Below are 23,306 nucleotides of genomic sequence, written 5' to 3' on the forward strand. Positions count from 1 at the left end.
ATGGCATGATGAAAGTAGATCTTACTGATAAAACTTGAAATTTAAATTTAGCCATGTGGATATCTAGCCTTTATGGCAGGGAAAATAAACAGTGCAAGATATGTAATGCTTATATTTGGCACATTAAAAGAATGGCAAGAAGAGAAGGAAAGTAGCAAGATATAACACAGAGCCTTGTAAATTGCTGAAAAATTAATCAGTCTTGTACTCTTCTTTTAATAAAAATTGTTTTATTTAAAAATCTAATTGGCAAAAAAACTATACACATGTACAAAAATATCCAGAGAAAAAAAGGTTGAAGAGTAAATTGAGAAGGAATGTAGTCTCCCATTATAGGATTTTTCAATGACCCTGGATTAGCTTTCTTTATTTCCTTCATCTATTGCCTACCAAGATTTCAGTCTTGTACTCTGAATTATATGATCTGAAGAAAATTTTGCAAGACTCTTTGGCTTCTGGGGTGAGATTATATTGTAAAAGTAAAAAAGGAAACTATTGCAGTAACCCAAGTTAAAGGTAAGGTGGCTCAGACAAGGTTTCCTTCTGGCAATAGAGTTAGTGACAAGTGGTCATAGCGAGAGAAAGTGCTTGTGTGTGTGTGTATGTGTGTGTGTGTATGTGTGTGTGTGTACTTGCACATGCCAGTATTAGGGCTTGAGCAGCAGGGGGGTTGAAGGGAGGAGAGGCTGGGAGCTATCCCTTTTGAGTTCAAAGTTGGTTTTTTACCATGTGAGCTCCATTTTCAGGCATTTTTTCATTGATTAGAGGTAAGAGTATTGTGTGTTTCTCTTCCTGGGCCAGTGCTGAACTTCAGCTCTCAAATCTCAGCTCTCAGCTTCCTGAGTAGTTAGGATTGTAGGCATAGCTATCAATACCTGCCTACAATATATTTTGAAAACAAAGCTAGCAGAATTTCTTGGCAAAATAGACTTGGGATTTTCGAACTAGACATCTCAAAAAATGGAGTCACTTTAAACAAGATAATAAAGAGTTTAAGTGGAATAGGCTTATAGATCGGAGGGTAAGAAATCAGTAGTTCAGTTTGGGTCATGTTAAATGTGTCTACAATGAATCCAAGTGGAGACATCATGTAGGCAGTTAAGAATTTGAAGTTCAGGAGTGAAGTCTATGCCAAAATACAAATTTGAGAGATGTTAACATTTTCATGGTATTTAAAACCACAGGACTAAATGAGATCACCATGGGATACTTCTATGTACAGTTACATCCTTGAAATTTCATTATTTACTTTATTTTTAATTGGGGGTGGGGGGTTACTATAAATAGATCCCATGGCTACCACTTAAGCCATCATTTACTCTTAACTTTGAGGGGTCCTATTTTGTGTTGAAATTTTAAAACTTTTCTCAAAAAGTTTGGAAACATTCCTCAAAAGGCCTTTCTATACATAATTTCTTTTAAAGTTTCTTCCCTTTTCTTTTTTTTTTTTTTTGTAATCAATTTTGGGGCTTCAGTTCGAGGCCTAGGTGCTATCCTTGAGCATTTTTGGTCAAAGTTCTACTACTTTGAGCCACAGCTCCACTACCAGTTTTAAGGTGGTTAATTAGAGATGAGTGTCCCAATGGCCTTTCCTACCTGAGCTGGCCTCAAACTGTGATCCTCAGAACTCAGCCTCCTAAGTAGCTAGGATTACAAGCATGAACCACCCAGGCCAGTGCCCAGCTCCTATTTTTATATAATGTGATAGACCCCTAAACTCACATTTTCTAAGAAGCTTGTTATTCTGTGTATGTGTGAGTGTTGTGTGTGTGTGTTTGTGTGTATGTATGTGTGTGCATATTCATATACAGTTTATCCTTATTATATCTTTGTTTTATATTTACTACACAGTAACACAGTTCTTTTTATTGAACTTGTATTCTCTTAGCCTATTTATCTATATAGGGCTAGTATATGTTATTTTAACACAACATGTATTTAAAAAGTGACAGGTTGCCAGGAGCTGGAGATAATCCTAACTATTCCGAGGCTGAGATTTGAGACATGCTTTTCAAAGCCAGCCCCTGGGCATAAAAGTTCCTTAGACTTATTTTCAGTTAACTACCAAAAAGCCGAAAGTGGAGTTGTAGCCTAAGTGGTAGAGTGCTAACCTTGAGTGAAAAACATAAAGGATAGTATCAGTCTAATTCACACCCCGCTACCAACACTGAAAACAGAAAGAAAAAAAAAATGAGTTATATCTTCTCATTTCCCACTAACAGTTTATCTCTCTAAATTTTAGCTTTATATTTCTCAAGTTTTAGTTTTCTTTATACATTTTCTGTAATTTGTTACTAACAATATGCCTAAGTATTATGTTTCATATTTTTGTTAGATGGGCTTCTTTTTTGATATTGATATATTACTTTCTATTTGGAAAAAACTAACTTTTTTCATTTTTTAACAAATTTTGATATTTTGCCAATGTCAACCTGTTGAATTTTGGGGAAACAAATTTTATGACCTGAAATTTTACTTTCAAATGATATTTTTTGAGTAATATGGGCACCTATTTTCTGTCTGGAAAATAATACACTCACTCGGGTGCTGACGGCAAGGTTTATTTGCGGAACTGAATCTTGAAAAGTCAAGATTTCCTCATTATCCATCTGGAAACTTACAGTCAGTAATCTCTGTCTTTAACCTTTCCTTTTTAAAAAATTTACACCCTGTGTCAGTCGTTTTATCTCAAAGCACAATGAAAGAAAAGATTGTAGAAAGCAGCCTTTCCAAAGTATATTCTGATTGAATACCTTCATAAATTTAGATTTTTCTCTCAAATTGCTTTAGTTGAAGGAAATTTCAATTTAAAATAGGACCTCTATGCTACTTTTTCAAAAAGTGGCAATAAATCATATCTTCCAGATACTTCCCATATGGTAACAAAATCTGATCATTACGCATAGCCTAAGTCATTACGTTTAGTCTTAAATATATTTTATTTTCCTCTTATTTTCCAAGTATATAAAAGAGCTCTTTGCTGTTTATCTGCAACTGCAAATATTGCTTTGAATTAAACAGTTTTTTGCATTGTCCGTTTTTTTTCTTGTTATTCAGAGGAAAAAATAAACCTAGGGTCAGCTTTTTCCTACAGAGACATATATCAAAAGGTCAAGGTTGATTTATTTCTTGAAGTGCTGGATTAATGTGAAGCACTATGGAAATTCTTCAGTACCTGGGAATACATTCTCTTTTTTGTAATGTTTGTTCTATAGCTGATGTTTTCTTTATTGGTACTGATATAACAACCACGTACTGTCATACTGCGCTAGCAAAAACTTCTTTGATTAATTTGGTCATATCTTGTTATGTAACTCTTAAATAGTTAAAATTCATTCACTTCTGTTATTTGCAACTGTGAATGCAATGAGTCACAAGGCTGTTATAAAGTATCTGGACTTACGATTAGTATAGTAATTGTATCAGTCATTTTTAGCCTCAAAATGTTTATTGAAATGCATGTATTAATACTTGATTTCATTCTAGAACCTACTTGTCATTTAGCAGTTTCCCAAAATACCTCTTCATGTACATATTAACAGGAGTGCTAACAAAAGAAATAACCTTGCTATCATTTTGTACCAAATCTCAAATCTAATCCCATTCATTAGTGTCTCACTGTCACAGTAACCATACTTTGCAGACTGTGACTCATTTTTCTTAAATCCTGCATTCTGCGTTTTACACTAACTTTCATTGTTTTCAAGTCTTACACCTTTGTTTTGTTTTGTTTTTTAACCTTATGCCTTTGATAAATTAATTCCTCAGGGTAAAATTATTCAGAACGCAGAATATAGTATATTAAAAATGACCTGAAAAGGCCTGCCCACCAGCCCATTTTTGTAAGATTAGGATTTCAAACTCATTGGTGATTAAATATCTCATACCTTTTTTTTTTTTTTTTTTTTTTTTGGTGGGTCATGGGGCTTGAACTGGGCCTAGGTGCTGTCTCTGAGCTCTTCAGCACAAGGCTACTGCCTTACCCATAAGCCAAGCCCCACTTCCCATTTTCTAGAGGTTAACTGGAGGTAAAAGTCTCAGGTCCTTTTGTGCCCGGCCTGGCTTTGAACCAGCTCTTAGTCTCCTGAGTAGCTAGGATTACAGGCGTGAGCCACTGAGCCTGGCTGTCATATCTCTTTCTAATTGAACCATCTAGGAAAATTTCTGATGCTACTGTTTCTTAGAGAAGTGGCTGGAAGTTCTGGGACCTGAACTTGGCTTCACGTTCTTGCTTGACTTTTGCACTCGTGATTGGTGCTCTGCAGCTTGAGCCATGTATTTACTTTGGAATTTTTTTTGCCAGTCTTGGGCTTGAACTCAGGGCCTGAGCACTGTCCTTAGACTTTTTTTCTCAAGGCTAGAGCTCTACCACTTGAGCCACAGCACCACTTTCGGCTTTTTTCTGTGTATGTGGTACCGAGGAATCAAACCCAGGTGTCGTGCGTGCTTAGCATGCACTCTACCACTAGGCCAAACTCCCGGCCCCACTTATTTTCTTATTGTATAATGATAGTCAGAAGATGGCTATCTCACTTTGGAGATTGAAGTAAAGTATTAACTTTTATTCCTATGTTTTGGACCCATAAAGAGAATTTGCTTTACACAAATCTTTAATCACCTGTTATTACTTTATATGACTTGTTTTATTACCTGACTACACTCAATAAACAAATGACCAGATATAACTTCACATCTACCAATAGCCAATATAAATGATATTATGACTTTGACCATATCATTTTCTTATTATAAAGAACAAACTATAGGCTGAGAAAGTTTACCTGAACACTAGTTGATTAGAATTATATGTCTTTAAATTTCTTCGCTACTAAGAAACCTATGTTTCTTCTGAATAGAGATTAAGTAAAGCCACGTCGTTTGTTTATAATTATTTGGATATCGCATATAATTTAGGATGGACTGGCCTAACAGTATAATAATTAAAAGAATAATTGTAAGCATTGCTTTAAAATATTCTTAGGAAAATAGTATTTTTCATATTCCTAAATATTAACACATGAAATTTATTTCTGGGATCTATTTAAGGAAATTTTTATTCTGTCCTTCTATAAGTCTAGTGAGCTGACTTTTATGTGGCTGTTTAATTCTAACACCTTTCTTATATCTCACCACCACAACAGCAGTCATTCTTCAAGTTTTCATTGTATCCTATATGAGTTTGACAATAACTTTGTTACTGATTTCCCTGGCCCTGTATTGCCCATTCAAACTCTATTCTTATCCAACAAGCAAAGCAATCTTTTTTTAAAATCAGATCTCAGTATACCCGTACTTGAGATCCTCCACAGATACCCCTTTGCATTTAGAATAAGTCTGAACTCTAATGGTGTCCATTATTCTATAATAATAATTTTGATTTCTTTCTTTATTTATTTTTTTCCAGTCCTGGGTTTGAGCTCAGGGCCTGAGCACTGTCCTTGGACTTTCTCAAGGCTAGAGCTCTACCACTTGAGCCTCAACATACTTCCGGCTTTTTTCTATGCATGTGATACCAAGGAATCGAACCTGGGTCTTCGTGCCTGCTGGGCAAGCACTCTACCACTAAGCCAAACTCCTGGCCCACTTTTGATTTCTATAGTCTCTTCTTTTTTCTATTTTGCTTCTAACTTAATTACATTTCAGTCCCACAATCCTCTTTTCTGTAAGCTACATAAATTGACTGTTACCATTGTATCTTTGTACCTGTGATTTCCTTCCTTCTTTCACCAAATCTTTATGAAACTTGCATCATAACTAGTTGAGTCTCAAACCATATATCCCATCCTTAGAATGTTCTTCCCTCCCCAACCCCTTAAAATTCTCATTCAATGAAGAACTGTAGCTAAAAAGTTTTTTTTTTCCCTGTAGGAAACAGTACAAATATGGATTCAGCATTAGAATTCATAGTAGTGGCTTAAATATCTCAACATATTTATTACTGTTTGTATATGGGTCTGAAGAGTTCATTTTCATGAGATACAAAAATATCTCATGGGTCATAACCATCTCAGGTTAATAGAAATTTGGTATAGTACATCTATAATATGAGAAGTCCCCAAAAGAGGATGTAAAGAAAGTAAAATTATTAAAAAGTTATAAGGTACATTATCACCATGACACCTATATTTTAGTATGTAATACACTGAGCTAACTTCTTATACAGAAAAGATTTGTTGACCTGTTAAATGGCTATTTATATTTTCTATCCCAGGTTATAACAATTTATTTTTAATGTTCTATGCCTTTCTGGATAACACCCAAATTATTGACTATTAAGGTGTTTTCTTCTGACAATCTCCAATTCCCTTTCTCATTCTGTGGGACTATAGTCTGCTTTCAGGTTCCTTCTTATCATTTGTATACTGCATCCTCAAAATTTTGGAATCTTGGTAGGTAAGATTTTCCCAAGCTAAATCAAGGGCTCTGTAGTGCAACCTAAGCCTGTTCTTCTGGAAATTTACTATGCACCTTTTTCTTCTAATGGAAAAATACAGAGAATCTCTTTAATAGACCTAGACCTAGCATATTCAGTAGTTTTTACAGCCTATAAACTCATTTCTCTTAGCCCAATACTTCTTAGTTACTATACTATCTTAAATTATCTAATTTAGCTTTAAAAATAATTGTTATATTTATATATTTTACGAATCATATTTGAAGTAAAATATATTGTATATTTTCAGTTTTCAATAATAAATAAGGTCATTGTCCTTTTTATTTATAGTTACAGAGGTTGTTTAATTTTTATGTATGTATTGTGCTCTTGGTCTTGTTTGGCTTCCCACTTGAAAGTTTCTTAGCAGCTAGTCCTAAATCGACCATCTACCTCTACCCTCTTATTTTGTAGTTGGGAAGAGGAAAAGATGTGATTTCTATATTATACATAATGTATCTCTATAATATGTCTTTCTTCCAAACCAAATGAAACCATAACCATGTGAATACATAATTCTGAACATGTTTGTAAAGCCTACAGTTTGCAAATAATACTTGACCAACTTGGAAAGACTGTGTATATCGTGCTAAGTGAACGGGAAACATTCTTTGAAAGGTATTAGAAATAAATATGTATAAATTCATTATTGATGTCTTATTGAGAAGTAAGTTACCCCTTCTCTATGAAAGTTGTAGTGCTAAGCTGAGGCATATTTATATTTCTAGAACCCTTCATTTGAATCCCAAATATTTCTATCATTGAATCCTAGAAAATTCTTGTCTATGAAGATATTGTTTCTTTTTTCCTAGGGGTATCCATGTCCACACTGCTTAAGTGAGTTGCCCAAGGTCACTCAGTGAGTTGCTGGTGAAGCCAGAAATAGAATTCAAGTCTCCTGACTCCCAATTCAGTTCTTTATCCTCGATATAGTTTTCTGTCTTCTATACCCCTGTGCCTCTCATGGGAAAAGAAGTTAATCTTCCAGCTATTAATAGCCACCAAATTGGTGGTAGCTGCACAGTGGAGAAAAGTAACTGTCTTTACACTGCTGCATTAGTATAAAAATATCTGGTAATGGAAAATTTGACAAATGTCATGTTAAAGGGAGTGGAAAATTATTTTAAGATCTAGATCTCATTTATCTAGTTCTCAGAAAAGTCAAATTCCTTAGTAGAACAGAGATCATATTTTTCTTCCTGTTTTTAAATTGCATTTCCTAGAGGGTAATTGTCAACTTTACCCTACAGAAGAAACTCTTGTCAACTGTTCTGCTATACACAATAAGTATATTGTAACAAGAATAACACATGTGCTATAGTGGTTGCTATATGTGTAGTTTTGAATATGTGTGTGCAGGTCCTGGTGTTTGAAATCAGGGCCTGGGCTCTGTCCCTGAGCTTTTCACTCAAGGCTAGCGCTCTACCATTTGAGTCATATTTCCACTTTGGCTTTTGGGTGGTTAATTGGAAATAGGAGTCCCGTGGACTTTCCTGATTGGGCTGGCTTCAAACTGTGAGCCTCTGATTTCATCCTCCTGAGTAATTAGGATTACAGGTGTAATATACAGGGGTAATCACTGACTCCCAGTTTATATGTGTATATTTTAACTTGGCTGTGTTAGGGTCCAGTCCCCCAATATTAGGGTCCGTGATCAAAGGAACAAATTTGACACAAAAGCGGAAGTTAAACAGTTTCATTCTGTGCCTAGCATCAAGAATCATACTGACCATCCGGGCCATCTCTAAGATGTGAGTGAGAGAGTGACTCCGCCTAATCTTACAGGCTACTTTTATAGGCCGCCAGCCATGTGGTTGGGCTGGGCTATATACAGGTGGCCAGTGGAATCCCAACATACTTGAGTGCTGACTGGGGCAACACTGACACCTTTGCTATTTGAACTCACCTATCATCTAGGTGGGCTTCTGATGACAAAGGAAAGGGAGAGAATTTCTTCTCAGGCCAAGGGAGTTGGGTGGGGGAGGAATTCTGGTAACTCCACCTAGTTTAACTGCTCTTGCAATCTGAGCTGTTATCAGGGAATTTACAGACCCTGCCTTGAGTCACTCCTTTGTCATGAAGATGGGAAGTGCCTATAGGTGCTGGATTTGGGGGAAGTCAGATAAGGGGTCCCTTCAGGCTGAACTTCTAAATAGCTTTACTGAAGTATGACTCTAGGAGTAATGGTAAACTGATATGTTCACCAATAAGAAAGTATTCATTTCTGTACCTACCAATTTTAAGTCCTTGGAAGTTGTTGGAGCTGGTTATAAATTTGTTTTTATAATTACTCAGTATCTCAGAATTTACTATACATTTACTATGCAGTATATACTATACATTAATTCTGTATTGTAGATTCTTTGTGAGTTTGCTAATGGAAACTTATTAGCAATAAATGATATTTTCTTAACTTTAAGGAAAATATCCTTTATATTCTTAATTGTTCTTAAAACATTATTTTTGAACAGGCACATCCTCAAGTGAGTCTAATCTGCTTACAATTACTACACAAAAGAGAACCCGAAGAAAACTAATGCCTTCTCCTTTAAAAATAAAACATTCTCAACAATCTACATTGCTTGAAAGTGTGCAGCTCAATGATTCTCTCAGCAAAGAACTTCAGCCTATTGTGTATACTCCAGAAGACTCTAGAAAAGCATTCGAAAATCTATCTCCAGGAGCATCACATACTATAAATTTTCAGACTATCAGCTCAAATGTAAACAGTGACAGTTGCCCAAAAATGTATGAGGGCCAGATCTCTCTTCACAGAAGAACAAAACATGTACAGGAGAATTTGAACTCTACATTTACCAGAAGGTTGAAAAGTAAATTACCTGAAGAAGAATCACTACCAAACAAAAGTACTTTACAAAGGTACAAGAAAAAATGCTTAATATTTTACTGTTTTTGTTTTGTCGGTCATGGGGAGTTCTCATGGGGCTTGAACTCATCCCTGGGCTTTTCAGCTCAAGGCTAGCACCCTACCCCTTGGCCTGGGCGTTGTCTCTGAGCCCTTCAGCCCAAGGCTCCCACCCTACCCTTGATCCTAGCCACACACACTGCACTTACTGCACTTCCCTTCCCATTTTCTGGAGATTAATTGGAAACAAGAGTCTCAGGTCTTTTTGTGCCTGGGCTGGCTTTTAACCTCAGTCCTCAGGTATCAGCCTCCTGAGTAGCTAAGATTACAGGCGTGAGCCATCAGCTACCATGCCTGGCTTATTGTTGTTTTTATATAGCTCTTAAATATTACCCTTTTTTCTTCTTTTCCTGTAGTTAAAGTTACTTGACATAAACTGTTGTTAGCAAATTGTCTGGCTATTTATTCATTAATGTCCTCCCTAAAGGACATTTGATACTTTCTATTAATGTTATAAAACTTCTTTATCTAAGTCGAGGTTGATGCATGTCATCTACTTAATCACACCCGATCAAAATATAAGAAGAAAAACTCCTCCACCTTTGTATGCTATGGGAATGTAAAAATGTCTTAAGAATAAGAAAAAGTAAACCCTTTGCAAATTAGACATACTAGTGCCGAAAATATTTATAGTGCAGGAAAATTTTATTGTGTACATAATATTTTTCTCTATATATATTAATACTAAATGGTTTTCTAATTATTGAACTATGTATGCCTTTGTTTTATAGTTTAACAAATCAGTTATTTCTCTTCTTTCTTTTTCATTATTTAATATGCAGACAGGACCCTCCGTCACTCTCATCTAAGCATCCTCTGCCCATATCAAACATAGTGCCCTCCTACATGGCAATGACTGCTGCTGCAAAGAGGAAACGGAAGTTAACAAGGTATGGCTTCTTGGCTCCATCTCTCCACAAGATCAACTTTATGCTTCAATTTTCCATGACTTCTTTGTATTTCTTATAATTAGTCTGTCAACTCATATTTAAGCATATTTATGGTAAGTTGCTCTGAAAGAAGCAATGGATTTATGTTATCAAAGGGCGATCTTGATAAAGCCCAAGTCTTCCACTTGATATTTACTCAAAGTATTCAATCTTTTATATTATTAAAAATAAATGGAAAAGTCTTCTAGCTTTCAAAATGTCACTTCATTTTAACTTTTCTTCTGCTGGCAGTTTTTTTTACCCAGTTATTTGTACTTTTAAATATTTTTCTTTCACCTTTGTATTAGTGGATTCTGGTATCTGATTAAATATATAATAAAGTGAGCAGTCTACTATTTTTGTCTCTGACAGTTTAGCTTGTATAAGACTAAGACACTCAAAAACAGTGGTGATAACTTTTAACTGTAAAAGCTAAATAAATACAACTAGCAGCCAACTAAAGGCACTAGAGAACCACAGAGGTAACCAATTACTCAAGGGTATAACATCCCAGATAAAAGACAAACAAGCCATGGAGAGCAGCTAGCTGTCCCTACCTCTTTTTTCCAATTAGTACTTGCCATTCATAGCTTATGATATATAAGTATCAGAAAATGTAAACTGAGGATTGACTCACTGAGTTTTACCTTCAAAGGTTTCCAAATTTTAAACTGTGGAATAAGAGGCCAAGAAACGAAGTTGACCTTGGCACCTGTGATTTTTACCAATAACCCTAGCTTCTCAGGTGGCTGAGATATGGATGAGAGAAGTTCAAAGCCAACTCATGCAGAAATGTCTCCAGTTACCTAGTAAAAAGCTGAGCTGGAAGCATGCCTCAAGTAATAGTGTCAGATGGGAACAAGCAAGCTGAGCAAGCATGATCCCTGAATTCAGGACTCAGTATTCTGGGGCTGGGAGTGTGGCCCAGTGGTAGAGTGCTTGCCTAAAATGCACAAAGCCCTGAAGTAGAGTGCTAGCATTGAAAAAGCTGAGACAGTACCCAGGCCCTGAGTTCAAGCCCCAGAACTGGCAAAAAAAAAAAATAAAAGACTCACTTAGTATTCTAAAGAAAGAAAGGGAGAAAAGACAGGCTTAAAGTTCAGGAGAAATTTAAGGAGGAAAAGAAGAGACCAAGCTAAAAGTAGCTGTTGAAAAATTGAAGTATTAGTTTTAACACTCTTTCAGAACTGAGACATAAAATAGCAGCTCAAGGCTGGGCGCCAATGGCTCATGCCTATAATCCTAACTATTCAGGAGGCTGAGGTTTAAGGATCACAGTTCAAAGCCAGCCCAGGCATTCTGGCTTTGAGAAAACCAGAAGTGGCCCTGAGGCTCAAAGAGTTAAAGTGCTAACCTGGAGCTGAAGAAAGAGCTCAGGGACAAAGCCTAGGCCCAGAGTTCAAGCCCCACGGCCACCCCCCCAAAAAAAAAATAAAAATAGTTCAAGAATCATAACAAATATGACAACCAGGATTTTATTTGAAATAATCAAATGTCTGTACTGTAGTAGAGGAGAAACTTAGAATAGACCAGCCCTTGAAAGCCTTAAATAGACCTTTGTCCATCTCCCAACTAAATCTGTTTGGACCAAGGTGGTCTATCTCTTGTTTAACTTGCTAAAACAGAATTTAGTATCACTGGGTGAGTATACTATCCAGAGCCTCTACAGCTACGTGTGTAAAGAGACATGACCACGTCCTTAAGAATTATCAAACAATTTAGAGAAGCAGTGACTTATAAATACTGTAGAGATTAGGATTAGAAGATAATTTCAAAATTATAATTATGAGGGGCTGGGAGTTTGGCCTAGTGGTTAAAGTGCTTGCCTAGCATGCACAAAGACCCAGGTTCGATTCCTTGGTACCACATACATACAAAAAAGCCAGAAGTGGTGCTGAGGCTCAAGTGGTAGAGCTCTAGCCTTGAGAAAGTCCAAGGACAGTGCTCAGGCCTGAGCTCAAGCCCAGGACTGGCAAAAAAAAAATATATATATATATATATATATATGATTTGTTTAAACAATGTAGAATGGATATTCTAGAACTGAAAACAGAATTTACTGAAATTAAGAACTCAGTAAATCAACTTACATTCATCATAACAGCAAAAGACAAATTTTAGTATCCTAGATGGTTGGCAAGTAGAAAAATTAACCACACTGATACATAAAGAGATGACAAGATGGCAAGAGGATTCTTATAGGACACTGTTTTAAAGGTCTGAAATATATGAATTTAATTAGAAGAGATAATTTCTTACAAGGAAATAATGTAATAAAACAGTAGATGAGGATAGGCTGATGACTTTTTTTTGTCGGTCAGAGGGCTTGAACTCTTGGCCTAAGCACTGTTCCTGAGCTTTTCAGCTCAAGGCTAGCAGTCCACCACTTGAGCCACAGCACCACTTCCTGTTTTCTGGTGGTTAATTGAAGATAAGCGCCTCACAGACTTTTGTGCCCAGGCTTACTTTGAACCATGATCCTCAGATCTAAGCCTCCTGAGTAGCTAGGATTACAGGCGTGAGCAACCCACATCCTGCTAGACTAAAAAAAAAATTTTTTTTTTTTTTTGCCAGTCCTGGGCTTAAGCTCAGGGCCTGAGCACTGTCCTTGGATTTTTCTCAAGGCTAGACCTCTACCACTTAAGCCTCAGCACCACTTCCGGCTTTTTTGTATGTATGTGGTACCAATGAATCGAACCCGGGTCTTCGTGCATGCTAGGCAAGCACTTTAACCACTAGGCCAAACTCCCGGCCCAAAGAGAATGCAGATTTTTTTTTTTTTGGGGGGGCCTAGACTAAAAAATTTTAAAGACATTCAATCTCAGAATCAAGAAGTCCTGCAGGCTACAAACAGGAATAATACAAAAAGAAACACTCCTATGCAGTAATAGAGTATACTGAATTGTAAAAGGTAAGACCTTAACAAAACTCCCTTTCAATTTTCTAATTTTCTGCCATGGACCTGTTGTCATCTGAGCCACAAGAAATAAATGTACAAAGTCTGCTTATTTCACTTCATGGAATATCTTCTCATAGGTGAATGTCAGCTTTCTCCTTGCCCTCTAACATACATAAATAACTTGGAATATATAATCTATACATTCACATTTTGATTTTTTTCCATGAATTTAAAAATTCGAACAGTAGTTTCCCTTTACTCAGTTTTGCTTTTACTGTTTTCTACTACCTACAGCCAGCAAAGATTTGATGATATTAGTGGAAAATTCCAGAAATTGCACATAACTCTGAATAGTATTTTAAAACTGTATGCTTTTTATACCTATAAGTGAATTAGCTCTTTTTCCAGTGTATCCACTCTGTGTATACTACACATTTGTTAGTCTCTTAAATGACATCTAGGCTACAAGGTCAACATAGTATCTCAATGCTTCTTATTTCAGTAAACTCTGTTTACTTAATAATAACAAGAGTAAGATTTCTAGCAATGAAAATAAATCTAAAAACTTATCATAAATATGAATGTGTAGGAAAAAAGCAGCACGTATTGACTTTGGTATTATCCATAATTTCAGGAATCTACTGATGGTCTTAATAGCCAGGTGATAAGGAATAACTACTGTGTATTGCTAAGAAACAGACTTAAATTGTGTAATTAATCTGGCTCACTAGTGATCCTAAATAGTCACTATCATGTTTCATCTATTGTATCACTGATAATGCTAATTTTGTACTTTCCATCAATTTCTGTTGAGTTTTCTGCTTTTCTACTGGTAGCATCCACTTTGTTACATTTATCAAAATGTGGCAAATGTTTACTACTAAGAATAATTGTAAAATGTAAACACAACCATTATTAGACACATGATTTGCAGAAATGTCTAGGTATGTAAATTATGTATTTGGATGAGTTTAAGGCTTACCACATGAGCTAATATTGTGAAATAATATCAAAAGACATGTTAAGAAAGTATCTTGATTTTTTTTCATACCCCATTAATTATTCTATTTCATTCCCTCTGGTACCAATAATTAGATCCTGCCATTAACTAAGGTTAAAAGAGATTAATGTTAGAAATGTACATAATTACTTTTTTTTTAACCTTCCTTTTTCCCAATTAAAGCTACATGGGCTTGAGAGTAATAAATACTGGTATTTTCCACTACTATTTTAGTAGCATTATATGCATATTTAGGCTTATGTTTGTTCTGGTATTTTTTTAAAAATAAAGTGAGTTTCAAGGTATATGTATTTTTCTGCCTTACACTATTTTTTTTCTTTCTGAAAGAAGAGTCCTAAATTTTTCAAAATCTGTGAAAAAATTTTATCTTATTACATTCATAGAGAATGTTAATTTTGTAAACTTCATGGAGCAAACTATTTTGACTAAAGAAAGTAGTGCACCGAATATATAAATATAACATGTATACATAATTTTATTAATACATTACAGTAATCAAAAATTCTTGAAGTTTATTTTTGTTTTTTCCTATTTATTTATTTATTGTGTTCATGGGAATTGAATTTTTGAGCTGTTCAGCTCAAGGCTACTATCCCACTTCCCATTTTCTACTGATTAATTGGAGAAAAGAGTCTCATGTTCTTTAGTGCCCAGGTTGACTTTGAACCATCGTCCTCAGATCTCAGCCTCCTGAGTAGCTAGAATTACAGGCATGAGACATCATGCTCGGCTCTTTTTGCCTTTTTCTTTTTTTACAGGTTAATAAGCCTAGAATGTTGTGCTTGCAAGTCAAGCACTGTGCCACTGAGCTACATCCCAGCCCAGTTGGTTGGTTGTATTTGTGCTACAATCTTAACACTCAAAAATGGTCTTGCATTTGCTGTATATTTTTCATTTTGTTAAAAATAATGTTTCATAATTCCAACTAGAAAGTATAGAAGAGTATGGAATGAACTGTGTATGTACTAGAACCATTTTACATATGTAAGAATGCAAAATATTAATTCTTAGCATTAATACTTATGGAAAACACATTTATCTCACAAAAGTCATTAGATTTCTTCTAAATATAGTCTGTAATGTAGTCTGACATTGCACTCATCAATTTCAAGTCATCTGATTTTTTTTTTGGTCTAACTTTAAATGATACATTTCATCAACAGCCTATTTCATCTAACACCCAGAATTGTTTTGGTATTTTTCTACTTACATAGACATATGCAACTTGTTTTCTTGCATTCCTATAAAGAAGAATTTTAAACCAGCAGTTACATTCAAAAGTCTAATTTCAAATAACAGCATGCTGTAAATAAAATGCAAGGTGTTAGAACTAACCAAAGGAAAAATATTAAGGATAACTTCAATATAAATTATAAAGAAAGTATATATTCTCAAAAGTCATCAATGATCTGGACCTTTTTTTTTTTTTTTTTTTTTTTTTTTTGTGCCAGTTTTGGAGCTTCAACTCCTGGCCTGAGCACTGTCGTTGGGCTTTCTCAAGGCTAGCGCTTTACTACTTGAGCCATAGCACCGCTTCTGGCTTTTTCTGTGTATGTGGTACTGAGGAATCGAACCCAGGGTTTCATGCATGCTGGGCAAGCACTCTATCACTGGCCCACTCTCCTAGCCCTGATCTTGACCTTTATACTTCAAGAAATGTAGTCAACAAGTGTGTTTAATTGATGAAAACTATCAGCAGATGAATTTGTTTACTTGTATAATATTAGTGCTTCTTTGTAAACACAGTGCTTAGATATCATTTAACACCTTAGGTACAATGACCATTATGAACACCATAATCATTTCTCTCAGGGTTTCTAAAAAATTGATGTTTATCAAGTTGGCTACTTTTCTCTGCGTTTTCTGCTCAAAAACTTGGCTATTTTTTCGTTGCTATCATATTAAATTGGTGTTTCGGACTATTTGCAATGAATATACAGTTAGTGCATCCTCTGTGTTCCACAAACATATACCCACCAATTTACTAAATGATTCATACTTCCAGAAAAGCAAGTTGCCATTAAAATAAATCCCCCATTGCTTAATATAACTAATAATCAGGTTAACATAAATTTGTATAACATCATGTGGTATGTTTATTAGCCTAAAATTAGCTTATCTGAACTAAGGTAGAAGAGTCGTGAGGATTCATCATCTACCCTGTTAAAATTCAATCCTCTTAGTGTTGTAATTTTTCAGAGCTCAGTTCAAACTTTATCAAATCTTTTCAATCTCTGTTAAATCAGAAAATTTGTGTAGTGTGTTCTTCATTCTACTTTATATAATTTTAATCTTTACCTTGTTTTTCCACATCCTCCACTATACCCACTATATACATTTTCAAGGCAGAGATCATGTCATGTTTATATGTCCTATAATATAAGATTAGAGTAAGTGTTTCATCTCATTTAGTATTACATTGTAAAATTTGTTAAATGTTTGAAGATGGGATGAATGACACTAGATCATTCTTTGCTGTTTCAATAATTATAATCAAACAGTTTTTATCTGTATTGTAGTCTACTATGTTTTGATTTTAAAAACAAGCTTTAAATTAGTATCAGTTATTTGCATTCCCATATTAGGGTTCTTGCTTCAAATTTGTCATGAAAGCTTGTATTTTTTTTATCCCTTGTGAATATTTACTCATTTCACCAGAACAACTTGGAAATGATCTGCTCTAGAATTGTTCTATATTTTGTAACAGTAGTATGCAACATAAAAAAATACACACAGCTAGATTTGTCTGTGAGCATCTAGAAATGATAACAAATTCCTGTGATCACAACTACGCTTGACAGGATGGCAGTTCACCTTTGCGTGTGTGTGTGTGTGTGTGTGTAATCTAGCTGTGTGGGAGACACAGGTAGAAGAGTCCTAGTCCAAGACCAGGAAATAAACAAATAAACGAAACAGAGAGCTGAGGCCATACATAGCTCAAGCAGAAGAACCTGAGTTCAAATCCTAGTTCCTCCAAAATTATAAAGATTTCTCTGTGGCTCAGAAATACATTTGGCACCTATAAGTTTGAAAAATATTACATGTAGAGCATAGAGGGTATAACAAAGATTTTGGTTTTTAATGCTTTTCCTTAAATTTTTCATTTCAAGTTCTTCATCAGATGTGCCATTGACTGCTGAAGAAAATCATGGATTTGCCAAACGCATTCGACAAGAAAATATAAGTGATAAGCTCTTACAGGAAAACAAATCAACAGTGGGTATGTCTGAGCCCTTTATTTGATAGTTAATGGCATGAGTATTTAACATATTATTAATACTTTTCTTTACATAATATCTTCATAAAAATGTCCTCTTCTGTAGTACTTGTCACCTGTATTATGCAGTAGAACAAATATTGTTTTCCACATGTCACAGATAAGGAAAGTTAAGACATAAAATGTAAAGTACTTAGTTAGAAATAAGATGGTGTAGCCAGAACTCAGAATTTGATCTCCCAACTAACTGTATGCTTTACTCTTTTTGTTAATTAGCTTGCTTCATGTTGCAGGAAAAATGGGCAAATAATTAAGCTAATAACTGAAATAAGAAACTAAATCTATTGTTTATTAATTAGGTATATTTTATAAGTATACCTGCTTAGAATTTTTCTCTCTTCTTTTTTTTTTTTGGCCAGTCCTGGGCTTGAGTTCAGAGCCTGAGCACTATCCATGGACTTTTCTCAAGGCTAGAGCTCTACCACTTGAGCCTCAGCACCACTTCCAGCTTTTTTCTATGTATGTGGTACCGAGGAATCAAATCCAGGTCTTTGTGCATGCTAGGCAAGCACTCTACCACCAGGCCAAACTCTCAGCCCCTCTCATCTTATTTTTAATATTTCAGTTTTTGATTCACTAGATTAGATTCTACACAGACAGGGTCCTAGCTATAATTATTTGGTAACTCCCTTTCAACAAGTTTGAAAGATCACAAAATTCCTTCACCTTTGCAGGCGATGACCTAAATATCTGGGCTATGCTATCTAGACCTCTGCTATCTAGTACTGCAGTTTCTAACACTTCATAGAAAAAGCATTTACTTACTAAGCATTCATCTTGTCCTATAATAGCATTTGGAATTGAAAGGAATAATAAACTCAAGAAAATCTCCAATCATAGAAATTATATGTATTTGCTTATTTTCTAAAAATGGTATAAAAATACCAACTAAGAATATCTATTATGGTGAAAGCTTTTTCCTGCTTGCCAAATGGAAAAAAATAGCTGAAAGTTACAAAATTTACAGATGCTTAAGGATAGTAGAGCACTTGTAGAGGACTTACATATTAATTTGTAAGAGAAGACAATATTTTATGTACATTAAAATGATGCAAGTAAGCCACGAGTTGGTAGTGCACACCTATAATTCTAGCTTAAGATCTGAGAACACAACTCAAAGCCAGCCTGAGCAGGAAAGTCCTTGAGTCTTTATTTCTAGTTATTAAGAAAAATCCAGAAGTGGAGCTATGGCCCAAGTGACAGAGAAACCAGTCTTGAGTGAAAAAGCTCAAAGACAGTGCTCAGTGACAGAGCACCAGTCTTGAGTGAAAAAGCTCAGGGACAATGCTCAGGCTTTGAGTACAAGCCAATAGAATAAATTAATATTATTAATTATAATAAGTAATATTAATAATATTAATAGTAAATAATGATGAAGACTTGACACATATTAGGGAAGCAAAAAATTAAGATTTCCTTTCTTAAGTTATACTCACCTGAATTCTCCTCCAGTATACAAATAGAAAGACAAAAAGCCATCTACATGAGAGAAGATAACTACTATAAAGTGAGCAGAAAAATAAGAAATATTGTCAAGAAAATATTTGCCTCTGAATCTGAAACCTACTTGGACCAAGAAAGCAAGTAGATAAACTATTGTTTATTGAAATCAAGGGCACTTTATCATAATATGACTTCATTGGTTGCAGAATCACTGTGAAGGCTAATGCAGAACTAGAAAAGTAAGAACAGGTAGAAAAGAGAACTGCATGATATGTGTCAACCAGTTAGAAAATACTACTAGAAGCAAAAACATAAAAGTTTCAAAACCCTGAGGAAATAATCCAAAGAACAAAAAACTGTGTATACAAAAGTAAAAGGGAACAAATACAAAATAATCCTGCATCTGTGAGAAGGAAGGAATGTGAAAGCACAAATTCATTCCTGACTTCATTTGGTAACTATATAGACTCACTGAAACTTTACTTTGCAATATGAGAGGTGAAGTTGGTAAAAGACTTAAACCAAAGGTATTAATCTTCTTTTGTTACTGTAATTAAAAGCTCACAATAATAAATGTTAAGTTAATATTCTTTTGGTTATGTTTCTGTATATTTGTATCAGTTAAATGAAAAACTTGTTGAATGACACTCTTCCTGTATTTATGCACCCTTGTTTTTTCTCCAGAGGATAAGAAAAAACATACAATAAATTCAGGCGTGGTTAGAAAATTTGGAAGAAATATTTCAAAAGGAAATCTGAGATAACGGGCTTCAAAATCAAAAACAAAGTGAAATGGTCAAGTGTGCTTGTAAAACTGTCTCAGTCTGTGAAAGAAGCCTATCTAAAGCTGTTCGTTCAAGAGTCTTCAGCAAGCAAAAAAATGAAACCTTCTAACTTTTTTAAAATTTTAAATAAAGAATTTTGACAAAATTATGTTTAAATTTCTAAAATATTTGCCACCCCTTTAAAATTCCTAACCTAGCATTATACTAGTTTCACTGTGTTACAGCTAGTAGCTAAAACATTTTAGAAAATAGTAAATGTTACCTGTTGTTTTTTTAAAATCAGCAGAATTTACAAGTGGTAGAAATATTTCCCAAGATGTATTTGGTGTCCTATTATGTTTTCATACACTATTTTACTTTTATGTATGACTTTCTTTTTGTAAAATACTTTAATGTAAAAATGTAGATAGATCTCCCCACAAAGGTTTTGTAAATATTGTTTTAATACCATCATAATACTCATCGATATGTAAAGATGTAGATTTTTAAAGTGTTTGTCTTCCTGTCTCATTACCAGCCTTTGCATACTGTGAACTATTATATAAAATACAAATTTTGTAGGTATGTATTTCAGATATGCAGTATAGAACGAAATTAAAAATGTTTTTTAACAGTTACTCTTACTTTTTTAATTAAAGATTTTATTAACATTGATTTTTACATATTTCAAATGGTATATTAAACAAGTATTCAAGAAGGGAATCTCTATATACAATCACGGGCACTTAGATTTTAGAACATAATTAAAATTAGGCTGAGAGTTTGTATGTCATAGATATGTGTTAATCTATGTAAAATAACACACCAGGCATGGTGGCTCACGCCTGTAATCCTAGCTACTCAGGAGGCTGAGATTGGGGGGGGGGATAAGCCTGCCCAGGGACTGAAGAACATAAGATTCTTATCTGCAATTTATCACTAAAAAATGGGAAGTGGAGCTGTGCTCGGTAGGGTAGTAGCCTTGAGCCGAAGAGCTCAAGGACAGTTCCCAGGCAGACAGTTCTTCAAGCCATACCACCTATAAAACATACACACACATATAAAATGGGGACTTTGGCTATAGGGAACCATTGTGAGGGAGGGTGAGATGGATATTTTAATAAAAGAAGTGAATTTGATTAAAGTACATAATATGTACACATTTAACATGTAATGTTATGTAAGATTCATTTTGCCACTATCTTGAGGCTTTTTTTTTTTTTTTTGCTAGTCCTGGGCTTTGAGCTCAGGGCCTGAGCCCTGTCCTTGGACTTTCTCAAGGCTAGAGCTCTACCACTTGAGCCTCAGCACCATTTCCGGCTTTTTTTTCTATGGGTTACTGAGGAATCAAACCCAGGTTTTCGGTGCATGCTAGGCAAGCACTTCTAGGCGAAGCTCCCGGCCTTGAAGCTATTTCATATAGATATCTGGTTAATTAGTAAATGTTGTGCAGCCTTCCCAGCTATTACCATTTTCAACATATAAAAATATACACCTGTAGATATTTTTCACTATAATCATTCACAATGTTCTTTGTTAGATTACCGAATAAATACACTTATCTGCTGTGTGGTGGTGGCTCACGTCTCTAATCCTAGCTACTCAGGAAGCTGAAATTGAAGATTAGCAGTCCAAGCCAGCACAGGCAAAGAAGTCCATATGACTTATTTCCAGGTAATCATGAAAAACCTACAACTGTAGAGATGTAATTTTAAGTAGTAGACCACCAGCCTTGAGTGAAAAAGATAAGGGGAAGTGCTACAGAACCTGAATTCAAGCCCTAATACCAGCACCAAAAAAATAATTATACATTTCCATAGAATTGTTACTGTAATGTTTTATTGTCAGATATGTTATTTGCCTACTTAGAGATTAAAATTCTTTTTCTTTGGTAAATCCCTCCATTCAGCAGGGTCCTAAAGGAGCTGTCTTGTCTATGGTCATACTACCCTGAATGTGCTGGATCTCATCTAAAAGAGCTGTCTTGTCCACCAATACACCATCCAGGGTAGGGGCTGGGAGCACAGGATGTATGGTTGATATATGCATGTTCATGCTCCTTCAGTCCCTATCCCAGTATTGTGTGGGCATATATTCTTTCCTGGAACAGGCTAGATATTTAAATTTTTAAATTAAAAAATTTAAAATTAAAATTTTAAGAATTAAAAAATTCTTATAAATATTCCTATCCATGGGGCTGGGAGTTTGGCCTAGTGGTAATATGAAGTCATGAATGTGGCCTAGCATGCATGAAGACCCGGGTTCAATTCCTTGGTACCACATATATAGAAAAAAAACGGAAGTGGTGCTGAGACTCAAGTGGAAGAGTTCTAGTGTTGAGAAAGCCCAAGGACAGTGCTCAGGCCCTGGGCTCAAGCCCAGGAGTGGCAAGATAGATAGATAGATAGATATAGATAGATAGATAGATAGATAGATAGATAGATAGATAGATAGATAGATAGGCAGGCAGATAGATATTCCCATCCAGATACCAAGACTTCATATATTGCCATCTGAGTTTCTTAATTATATCACTTCTCATGCAGGATTGAGCCAAAACAATTATTCAATTCTATATGACTGCACCTCCAAATTTCCATCCCAGCTCAAGAGCACCTTCGTTGTAAGGTGCTACCATGTGCTACCATTTTCCATTTTTTGCACAACTGCAATATTCCTTTTTTGCATTGCTATTATTTTCTCAAATTCCATGAGTTTTCCCTCATAATTGCTGTCTTCGTGTGTGTGAATTCACACACTTGGCCTTTGCCTAGCCATCCCATTCCTGGCAAAAGGGAGGCAAACCAGGTGGAAATAGAAACTATCAAAAAGAAGTATACAGTGGGAAACAGTAGAGCACCCATCAATAACTACAGTGACACGGGTTGATGTGAACTCTTTTGTGTAAACTGTTCCCTAAGTCAGTTTTACCTACAAATGCTCTTAACAAAGTCATCTATTTGGCTAAACTTTGATGGAGCTACCCTGAGACCTTCCCACTAGTGTATCAATCATTCAAGAAATGAACGTTTCTGAGTTTTGAAAGTTCAGGATCTCGATTCTTGCTTTCAAATCCTATAGGGCAGGCTTCTGTCTCTGCTTTAAAGCAATGATAAGTCTAATTAGCTAATTAGCTCTTTGTGGCATCCAACCATCCAGAATTACTTTCTTAAATACTTTGATGATGTTTTGGGAGAGGGTAGAGGATGCTAGAGATTTGATCTACAGCCATACATATTAAGCAAAGCATCCGCTACCACTGATACCAAGCCCTTGAGGATCTTCTTGACTCTTGAAGAAATGTGCTAGTTTTAATCTTCATTTTATAGGAAGACTTAAAAACAAGTCATAAAACAACACAAACTAAACAAACTGCAGGTAAATTGTCACACTTTTAGTAAATAATATTTTTATCACTGTAACATGACATTTTTCCCCAGCAGATAGTTTCCTGAGGTGTAAAGAATTAATTTGACAAACTTGGATTTATTTGGAAGTTACCTCAACTCCCTACATAGACACATTCTACCTCTACCAAAAGAATTATGAATAATAATTTGTGATATTAAACATTTTGTGGAGAAGTTTTACCATCCCTTTCTCCCCCAAACAAA

General features: G+C 35.1%; 1 protein-coding gene across 2 annotated transcripts in view; it reads left to right on the forward strand.

Moving 5' to 3' along the window:
- Kif18a (kinesin family member 18A) overlaps positions 1-20,004 on the forward strand; it is a 60,425-nt gene extending 40,421 nt beyond the window's left edge. For both annotated transcript variants that reach the window (XM_090347961.1, XM_090347962.1), the window contains 4 exons: positions 8,905-9,313; positions 10,142-10,249; positions 17,319-17,428; positions 19,613-20,004. In XM_090347961.1, coding sequence (XP_090204087.1) covers positions 8,905-9,313; positions 10,142-10,249; positions 17,319-17,428; positions 19,613-19,692 — 707 coding nt within the window. In that variant the 3' untranslated portion in view covers positions 19,693-20,004. The remainder of the gene's footprint in view (positions 1-8,904; positions 9,314-10,141; positions 10,250-17,318; positions 17,429-19,612) is intronic.
- Positions 20,005-23,306: the final 3,302 nt, after the last annotated feature.

Source organism: Megascapheus bottae, chromosome 16 (assembly GCF_031878675.1).
Source record: "Megascapheus bottae isolate mThoBot1 chromosome 16, mThoBot2.hap1, whole genome shotgun sequence".
Taxonomy (NCBI): domain Eukaryota; kingdom Metazoa; phylum Chordata; class Mammalia; order Rodentia; family Geomyidae; genus Megascapheus; species Megascapheus bottae.